Source organism: Rhinopithecus bieti, unplaced genomic scaffold (genome assembly GCF_001698545.2).
Source record: "Rhinopithecus bieti isolate Rb0 unplaced genomic scaffold, ASM169854v2 scaffold_1012, whole genome shotgun sequence".
Classification (NCBI taxonomy): Eukaryota; Metazoa; Chordata; class Mammalia; order Primates; family Cercopithecidae; genus Rhinopithecus; species Rhinopithecus bieti.
The window spans coordinates 2,744,584-2,754,925 of NW_016803312.1; the positions used below are offsets into that span (position 1 = coordinate 2,744,584).

The 10,342-nt window shown below is 43.0% G+C and overlaps 1 protein-coding gene across 2 annotated transcripts in view; it reads left to right on the forward strand.

Moving 5' to 3' along the window:
* Positions 1-9,904, forward strand: part of PHYH (phytanoyl-CoA 2-hydroxylase) — a 26,023-nt gene extending 16,119 nt beyond the window's left edge. The window contains exons 7-9 of one of the 2 annotated variants that reach the window (XM_017874654.1): positions 1,890-2,039; positions 5,156-5,290; positions 9,345-9,904. In XM_017874654.1, coding sequence (XP_017730143.1) covers positions 1,890-2,039; positions 5,156-5,290; positions 9,345-9,398 — 339 coding nt within the window. In that variant the 3' untranslated portion in view covers positions 9,399-9,904. The remainder of the gene's footprint in view (positions 1-1,889; positions 2,040-5,155; positions 5,291-9,344) is intronic. The other variant, XM_017874647.1, reaches the window with a different exon arrangement.
* The last annotated feature ends 438 nt before the right edge of the window (positions 9,905-10,342 follow it).

Here is a 10,342-nt window from a genome sequence, read left to right on the forward strand (position 1 = left end):
TGATATAAATGATGAATTGATGGGTGCTGACGAGTTGATGGGTGCAGCACACCAACATGGCATAAGTATACATATGTAACAAACCTGCACGTTATGCACATGTACCCTAGAACTTAAAGTATAATAAAAAAAAAAAAAAAAAAAAGAAAAGATCCTGGAAACCCATGATGCTGTGAACGGAAAGAGCCCCCATTGTTAAAGCACAGAGAACGAATTGTAGTTCGATAGGAAATGAGGAACATGGTTTTAAGAATGCTGTCTCGTCTGGACACAGTGACTCACGCCTGTAATCCCAGCACTTTGGGAGTCTGCGTTGGGCAGATCACTTGAGGTCAGGAGTTTGAGACCAGCCTGGCCAACATGGTGAAATCCTGTTTCTACAAAAAATACAAAAATTAGCCAGGCTTGGTGGTGAGTGCCTGTAGTCCCAGCTACTTGGGAGGCTGAGGTAGGGGAATTGCCTGAACCTGGGAGATGGAGGTTGCAGTGAGCTGAGATCGCACCACTGCCCTCCAGCTTGGGTGACAGAGCAAGACTCCATCTCAATGATAATAATAGTAATAATAATAATAATAATAATAATAGAACGTCTCAGATTTCTTGCATCAATAATTAGTGTCAAATGAAAATATTTGAGTGTCTGGATCCTAATATAAAACCATTTCATTTGAAACTCATCAGTGAAGCTAAGGTTTAGATAAAGTTTGGTGCACGAACTGCAGTGGGCTTTGGCTGATGGAAGGCAAAGGGAAAGGTGTACAGGGCTTCAAGAGCGTGTGGAGTCTCAGCTACCCTGCTCAGATGCAGAGTGGGAGGTATGATTAGTTTAGTGTGGGTCACACATTCACCTTAGCCAGCAGAGAAGGGCTCTGGGTCAGAGTCTCAGCACTGTCTAAGAGGGATGTAGTCATTACCAAAAGGAACTGAGGATGCTCTTAGGAACAGGAATGGTCTGCTTTCCTTATTCTGACTCATAAGGTGCTTCTCACATCAATTTCTTTAATAAAACATAACCCCATTACCTAAAGCAGTAACTAATTTGGGAAATAGTTACAAACAAACACAGTGTTTTAATTTGCTATTCTTTCATTATTCTGGATGTGACATAAGTGTCTTTGAGCTCAGAAAAATTGAGCATTTTCTCCCCTCTATTTTGGGGAAATAGCTTCTCAGAGACACTCCTGAGTATGAGATGAAGGATTTATTTAAAGTTCTGGTGAGGAGGAGAACACGCTGAGAACACTTACAGATTTAGGCGGGAAATGCCTAAGAGATAGCTGGTTGCCTGCATTGACCACAAAAGGTAAAACTAAGCTAGCTCTTCATGTATAATGCAGTCATGAAGGGCAGGTGGAAATTCCACATTGTTCATTTGCTCCAAAAATATCAGTGATTTTAATATCAACATGTGACTTCTTTTTTTTATTGCTATTATTTTCTGAGACAGAGTCTTGCTCTGTTGTCCAGGCTGAAGGGCAGTGGTGTGATCTTGGCTCACTGCAACCTCCCCCTCTTGGCTCAATCGATCCTCCCACCTCAGCCTCCTGAGTAGCTGGGACCACAGGCTTGCACTACCAGACCGGGTTAATTTTGCAGTTTTGTAGAAATGGGGTTTTGCCATGTTGCACAGGCTCATCTTGAACTCCTGAGCATAAGCAATTCTCCCAACTTGGCCTCCCAAAGAGATGGGATTACAGGCGTGAGCCACCGTGCCCGGCCAACATGTAACTCTTAAAAACCAGATATCTGAGAGGCTTTTGTATACTGAAAAAAGTAAGCATTTAATTTAGACATTTCTTTCCCTGATGGTTGCTTTCCCTGATGAACCACTGACAACGTTTTAATTATGGTACCCCTCAAACGTAGACTTGGCTTGCTTCTTGTTCTAGGGTGGAGTTAACAAAATGTTCCACGGGATCCAGGACTACGAGGAAAACAATGCTCGAGTGCACCTGGTGATGGAGAAGGGAGACACCGTTTTCTTCCATCCTTTGCTCATCCATGGGTCTGGTCAGAACAAAACCCAGGGATTCCGGAAGGTGAGCATTCACGTTGCCGCACCTGCTGCAGATGCGTGGGTTAGAAACAAAACTTGTATTTAATTCATTTAATTCAAATTAATTGAATAAAATTTTAATTTAATTGCATTAACATTTTAAAGATTTGTGAATTTTTTTTTTTCTTTTTTTTTTTTTGAACGGAGTTCGGGCTCTGGTCGCACCAGGCGGAAGTGCAGTGGGCCGGGATATCAGCTCACTGGCAAGCCTCCGGCCTCCACGGGTTCCCCACGCCATTCTCCTGCCATTCCAGGCCCTCCCGAGGTAGCTGGGGACTACAGGTGGACCCGCCACCGCGCCCGGGCTAATTGTTTTTTTTTTTTTTTTTTTTTTTTTTTTTTGGAGGGACGGAGGTCTCCAGGCCGGAAATCAATGGCGCAATCTCGGCTCACTGCAAGCTCCGCCTCCCAGGTTCACGCCATTCTCCTGCCTCAGCCTCCCGAGTAGCTGGACTACAGGCGCCCGCCACCGCGCCCGGCTACTTTTTTGTATTTTTAGTAGAGACGGGGTTTCACCGTGTTAGCCAGGATGGTCTTGATCTCCTGACCTCGTGATCCACCCATCTCGGCCTCCCAAAGTGCTGGAATTACAGGCGTGAGCCACCGTGCCCGGCCAAGATTTGTGACTTTTAACCAACCTGGACTTTAGTCCTATTTATTTACCAGGAAATATATTTGCTTACCTTGATCTTTTTGGGCTCTTATCAGTAAGAAGCCAGGTGACCTCAGGATCCTAACCTTGTCAATATTGATTATGAAAGCCAGGTGCAGTGGCTCATGCCTGTAATCCCAGCACTTTGGGAGGCTGAGGTGGGAGGATCACTTGGGGGCAAGAGTTCTAGACCAGCCTGGGCAACATGGCGAGACCCTGCTTCTATTAAAAAAAAAAAAAAAAAATTCACTGTTGTCTCCCGAAGCCACGGGTTAGGGGCCAAATTTCGTCTTCCATTCATTCATATTTCCACCAGCCTCATCAGGGTCAGGATTAGGGTGGGACAAGTTGGGGCACTCTCCCCAAGGGTAAAATTTAAGGGCATGCCAAAAAAAAACCTCTGCAATCGAGTTTAGTAATATTTTAATGCGAAATTTTAAAAAATCGAAATTAGGCCGGGCACAGTGGCTCACACCTGTAATCCCAGCACTTTGGGAGGCCGAGGCAGGTGGGTCACAAGGTCAGGAGATCAAGACCATCTTGGTTAACACGGTGAAACCCTGTCTCTTTTAAAAAATACAAAAAAAAAAAAAAACAATTAGCCAGGCGTGGTGGCGGGCACCTGTAGCCCCAACTACTTGGGAGGCTGAGGCAGGAGAATGGCGTGAACCTGGGAGGCGGAGCTTGCAGTGAGCCGAGATTGTGCCATTGCACTCCAGCCTGGGCCATAGAGCAAGACTCCGTCTCAAAAAAAAAAAAAAAAATCAAAGTTAATGCAAAATACCCAATGTATTGGCTGCGCACAATGCCAAAAGACAGTATTGGACCCCACACTAGTGCAACCTTCAGAGCTGTGCAAGTAGGGAGGTGCAGGCACAATGATGCAAATCATGTTGTGAGTTTTAATATATTGACTTTGCAATTTTCCAATTTTTTTTTTTTTTTTTTTTTTTTTGAGATGGAGCCTCGCTCTGTTGCCCAGGCTGGAGTGCAGTGATGCAATCTCAGCTCACAGCAACCTCGGCCTCCCAGGTTCAAGCAATTCTCCTGCCTCAGCCTCCTGAGTAGCTGAGACTACAGGCACACGCCACCACACCCAGCTAATTTTTGTATTTTTTAGTAGAGATGGGGTTTCACCATGTTGGCCAGTCTAGTCTTGAACTCCTAGCCTCGAGTGATCTTCTCGCCTTGGCCTCCCAAAGTGCTAGGATGACAGATGTGTGCCACCTTGCCTGGCCCAATGTTTTTTAATGCCTTTATTTTAAAATTTGTTATTATTTATTTATATATTTATTTGAGACAGCATCTCGCTCTTTTGCCCAGGCTGGAGTGCAGTGGCTCAGTCATAGCTCACTGCAGCTTGGAACTCTTGAGGTGTGTGTGATGGCTCAAGCCATCCTCCCACCTCAACCTCTTGAGAAGCTGGGACTAACAGACATGCACCACCACACCTGGCTAATTTTATTTTTTCATTTTTTGTACAGACATGGTCTTGCTATGTTGCCCAGGCTGGTCTTGAACTCCTGGCCTCAAGTGATCCTCCTGCCTTGGCCTCCCAGAGTACTGGACTTACAGGCATGAGCCACCATGCCCAGGCTTAATGACTTTAATGTTCTGGAAAAATATTACTATAATTACATAAAGATACAGATATAGGGGTGCATGTTTTCCCTTTGCCTTGGGCTCTGTTACAGTGCCGTATGGCACCAGGGCTTACGAGGCAATGGGGTTTGTGATGCCACTCTCTAGACATTTGTGGTTTGGGGCAAAGTAGAAAGTCTTTCTGACAAGTGTGATCACTTGTGACAAAAAAGGTAAGTTTTAACGATTGCCTTGCATCTTAGATCTGTTTATAACTTTTTCTAAAATAGGGAGAACCAAGTAATTTCATCCTTACCCTCAGAAGGAAGCAAGGGGGTAATATATGTCAATGATATTGGCTTTTAAATGTCCTTTTGATTTGAGAGAAGACATCTGCATTATTTTCTTTCTCAAGGTATTTTTAGTTCTTTTCATAATCTATTGCCACTGAAATAACAATCCATCCCAAATTGGACCAGGTAACTAACTTTTGAGATAAACTGTCATGGAGTGAAGTCCTTTTTAAGACTTTGGGATATCCATTCATTAGGAAAATCAAAAGCTAAAAAAAAAAAAACTAGAGACCTCTTGCTGACATAATTCCATTCCCTCTCCTGTATATACTTTTCAAAATAAATGTCACATCTGATTAATGATCTTTTGAAATTTCTCAATTAACTTTTAGCTGGAAACAAAAAGAGGCTTAGTTACAAAGAGATTGACACAGGACGCAATGGACCTGACTTTCCATTTAGAAATCAAAATACTGAGTGAAATAATTGACTTTCTAAAAGAAAGACTCCCTGCTTGGTCGCTGTTATTAATGGGATGTTTTTCTCCAATATCAATTTGTTCGCTTTGCAAAGGCAATTTCCTGCCATTTCGCCAGTGCCGATTGCCACTACATCGATGTGAAGGGCACCAGTCAAGAAAACATTGAGAAGGAAGTTGTAGGAATAGCAAACAAATTCTACGGAGCTGAAAACAGCACAGACTTGAAGGTACGTTTGTATACATCAGCAAGGTAAAAATCTCAGGTTTTTCTTTTCTTCAGATGCTTCATCATTCTCATACCTAATTTATTTGACAGTATATAGTGTTTGGGTTTAGATTCATTTTAGGGGCATGGCTGAGCCCCCACCAAAAATGACAATGGAATTTCCATTTACACTTGTGTCCCCGTGCAGGAGACTTGAGAACTTCCTGCTGCTTCTTTATGTCTTTGGGCTGTCCAAAGATGTACAGGCCGTCCTGTTTCACACAGGGCAGTGAAGGAAAACAAAACCACAGATTTAGATGAGAGAAAATGAAAGACAAAACCTTGCCTTCCGGCAGGGCATGGTGGCTCATGCCTGTAATCCCAACACTTTGGGAAGCCAAAGCAGGGGAATCATTTGAGCCCAGGAGTTGGAGACCAGCCTGAGAAACACAGTGAGACTCCATCTCTACTGAAAAGAAATAAAATAAAATTAGTCAAGTGGGGTGGAGCATAGCTGTAGTCCCAGCTGCTCAGAAGTCTGAGTTGAAAGGCTCACTTGAGCTTGAGGTCAAGGCTGCAGTGAGGTGTGATTGCACTACTGCATTCCAGCCTGGGTGACAGAGTGAGACCCTGTCTCAAAAAAAAAAAAAAAAAAAAGAGCCCTCTGAAGGGATAGAACGAAAGTTATAGGTTTGGGATCCAATCATAGGCCATGTTTATTAGTACAGAATAGAGTATTTATGGCCGGGCGCGGTGGCTCACGCGTATAATCCCAGCACTTTGGGAGGCCAAGGCCGGCAGATCATGAGGTCAGGAGATGAGACCTTCCTGGTCAACATGGTGAAACCCCATCTCTACTAAAAATACAAAAATTAGCTGGGTCTGGTGGCGCATGCCTGTAATCCCAGGTCCTCGGGAGGCTGAGGCAGAAGAATCACTTGAACCAGGGAATTGGAGGTTGTAGTGAGCTGAGATCGCGCCACTGTACTCCAGCCTGGCAACACAGCAAGACTCCGTCTCAAAAAATAAATAAATAATAGAGTATTTGTGCATTAGGGAATCCAGTAAGATGCCCAGATTGCAATTCTTGAGGAAGTTTCTGTTTTGGCAAATTTGCATCTGGAGTTTTATGAGAGGCCTAGTTTGCATGTAGCAGAAGTTTAAGATCACTAATGCTTATCAATAACAGGCATTTGACAATATTTCATATGGTTTCCTAGTTAATACACATCATTTGTAAATTTTTTAAATTTAATTAACTAACTGTTTATTTTTAGAGACAGGGTCCCACTCTGTTAGCCAGGCTGGAGTGCAGTGGTGCAATCACAGCTCACTGCAGTCTCAACCTCCTGGGCTCAAACAATCCTCTTGCCTCAGCCTCCCTAGTAGCTGAGACTACAGGCACACACCACTATGCCCTGGCTAATTTATTTATTTATTTTTTTTGTAGAGATAGAGTCTTACTGTGTTGCTCAGGCTCAAATTATTTGTTTTTAACCCATGGATATTCAGTACTGCTGATCATTAATAGACAGATTATCAATCAAGGCAAATAAACAAGCATATTAACTTTGTAGGATATGCACATTTCAACCTCTGAACCAAGAAGCTGATTCTGTTTTTTCTTTTCTTTTTTTTTTTTTGAGACGGAGTCTTGCTCTGTCGCCCAGGCTGGAGTGCAGTGGCCGGATCTCAGCTCACTGCAAGCTCGGCCTCCCGGGTTCACGCTATTCTCCTGCCTCAGCCTCCAGAGTAGCTGGGACTACAGGCGCCCGCCACCTCGCCCGGCTAGTTTTTTTGTATTTTTTAGTAGAGACAGGGTTTCACCGTGTTAGCCTGGATGGTCTCAATCTCCTGACCTCGTGATCCGCCCGTCTCGGCCTCCCAAAGTGCTGGGATTACAGGCTTGAGCCACCGCACCCGGCCTGATTCTGTTTTTTAAATTTGCATTAGATCATCATAAATGTATGCACACCCCCAGATAGACTGAGTGCAGTGATAACTGTGGGCTCCTCAGCCAGTTGTAGGTCCCTGTGCACCAGTGCCATGCTACCATGCCATCGGAAATCATCTTCTGAAATACCTTCGCAGCTCAGGAATCTTGCTTCTTGCTGGGTGCGGTGGCTCACGCCTGTAATCCCAGCACTTTGGGAGGCCGAGGCGGGCAGATCACGAGGTCAGGAGATCGAGATTATCCTGGCTAACATGGTGAAACTCCGTCTCTACTAAAAATACAAAAAATTAGCCAGGTGTGGTGGCGGGTGCCTGTAGTCCCAGCTACTTGGGAGGCTGAGGCAGGAGAATGGCTTGAACCCAGAAGCTTGCAGTGAGCCGAGATCACGCCACTGCACTCCAGCCTGGGCGACAGAGAGAGACTGTCAAAAAAAAAAAAAAGGAATCTTGCTTCTCCCTTTAGAACCTGGAAATGTGTCCCATCTCTGAAAATGCTCTGATTTTGCATTTGCAGGTCCTAGAAATTCTTGTCCTTCCTCTCTTTTTGTTCAGTACCTAAAATGCCTATACATTTTGTCAACTGGAGCTTTGAGCTAACATCCTAAATTTTAAGGGAGAACAAATATATATACATTATGTTTGAGGTTTGTCAAGGTTGTTGCTAAATAAATACCTCCCACGTTTAGCTTAATTACTCTGTAAGTTATATTTAGAATAACAGTAGTAACCTCTGCTACATAGTTCTCAGTAAAGTATAAAAGCACATTCATATTCATTTTCTTATTTTCTTCACCAAAACCCATTGGGGCAGTCAGTATAAGCTCCATGCTGTCAGTGACAAGAAAACAAGTCCCAGAGGTTGATCTAAGCTATCTAAGTGACAAAGCTTGATTTCAGAGTCAGGACAAATTTGAAAATTATTCTTTCCACCATACCTTGCTGTTTGCTCAAAAATAAACAAGAACCAAGAAATAAGAACATCTAAATTATTTTATTAAGGTCAAAGCGGGAAAAAAAAAACCCACCAAACAAAGCAGTAATCCTTGATACTATGTTCACTATTATCATCTCATCAGGAACAGAACACTCAAAATGGCTCAGACGAGTAACATGAGAGTAGTCAGGCCGGGTGCAGTGGCTCACTCCTGTAATCCCAGCACTTTGGGAGGCTGAGACAGGCGGATCACCTGAGGTCAGGAGTTTGAGACCAGCCTGACCAACATAGTGAAACCCTGTCTCTACTAAAAATACAAAATTAGCTAGGTGTGGTGGCGCATGCCTCTAATCCCAGCTACTTGGGAGGCTAAGGCAGGAGGATCACTTGAATCCAGGAGGCAGAGTTTGCAGTGAGCCAAGATGGTGCCCTTGCACTCCAGCCTGGGCAATAAGAACAAAACTCTGTCTCAAAAAAAAAAAAAAAAAAAAAAAAAAAAAAAAAAAAAAAAAAAAAAAAAAAAAAAAAGTAAGCAGAAAAATGGCAGTGAACTGTTTGTTCTGTAACCAGACATGACATCGACCCAGTTATGCTACCTGGCACCAACAAATATCCCGAATAAAACAGGACTGACAGCAGCTGGGGTAACCACTGATTTAATTTAGTTAACACTGTTTTAGAAGTTGATTAAGTAGACCAGGAGTGGTGGCTCATACCTGTAATCCCAGCACTTGGGAGGCTTTGGGAGGCTGAGACGGACAGATCACTTGAGGCCAGGAGTTTGAGACCAGTCTGGCTAACATAGCGAAACCCTGTCTCTACTAAAAATACAAAAAGTTAGCAGGGCATGGTTGTGCACACCTGTAATCCCAGCTACTCAGAAGGCTGAGGCAGGAAAGTCACTTGAACCCGGGTGGTAGAGGTTGCAGTGAGCCTCTGCACTCCAGCAGAGGCAATGGGGTGAGATTGTGTCCCCAAAAAATTCTTCAAAAAGAGTTGATTAAGTAGCTTAATTTGAGTTGTTTTGTTTACTAATCAATATAACTATTACAGGGATTATTTTCCCTATTTAACCTATTTAACCTTTCACAGAGGCTAGAAATCAACTTTGTCTTATGGTGAAATTGAAGGTAAATGGAGGGCAGATTGAAGTGTTCCATAAACTCACTCTGTTTGGTATTATTTCCAGGATATTTGGATGTTTCGAGCTCGACTTGTGAAAGGAGAAAGAACCAATCTTTGAAGTAGCCATCTGCTGTAACTCTTTCAACAGAAAACCAAAATCAAACAAAGTGTCTAAGGAAAATGTTTTCTTAATGAGATGATGTAACCTTTTCTATCACTTGTTAAAAGCAGAAAACATGTATCAGGTACTTAATTGCATAGAGTTAGTTTTGCAGCACAGTGGTGTTGCTTTAATGGAAATAAAAAAAGTAAAAGTGAAATATTACTATTTTAAGAAAAACTAATTTAGGTTTGCAGCCAATAAAGATGATTGGTGTATAATTTAAGTGTTAAATTAATTTCTTTCATTCAATTAGCTCTTTACCCAAGCAGAAGTGAATCATTTGGAACTTAGGGTATGTGTGTTTTGTATGCCCTTTCTGGTAAACCCATTCCCTATCAATTTTATGTCATAAGAGATTTTTTCCCCCCAAATCTGGAACAATGTATAATACATTCACATTAAGTGAAGGGCATAGGAAGGGTGTCATGGAGTCCAAATAAAGATGAATATTCCTCCTCAGACAAGGGCTTTCTTCTGTGATTTCTTCAACCCAACCATCCCCTTAACAAGGAGACTTGTTCTTTCCAGTCTTTTCCTCTGTTCTTAAAGAATGAAGACCAGGGCCAGGCGTGGTGGCTCACACCTGTAATCCTAGCACTTTGGAAGGCCGAGGTGGGTGGATCACCTGAGGTCAGGAGTTCAAGACCAGCCTGGCCAACATGGCAAAACCCCAGCTCTACCAAAAAAAAAAAAAAAAAAAAAAAAAAAAAAAATAGCCGAGCGTGGTGGCATGTGCCTGTAATCCCAGCTACTCAGGAGGCTGAGGCAGAAGAATCACTTGAACCTGGGAGGCGGAGGTTGCAGTGAGCTGAGATCGCACCACTGTACTCCAGCTTGGGCGACAGAGCAAGACACTGTCCCAAAATATAAATAAATAAATAAATAAATAAATAAATAAA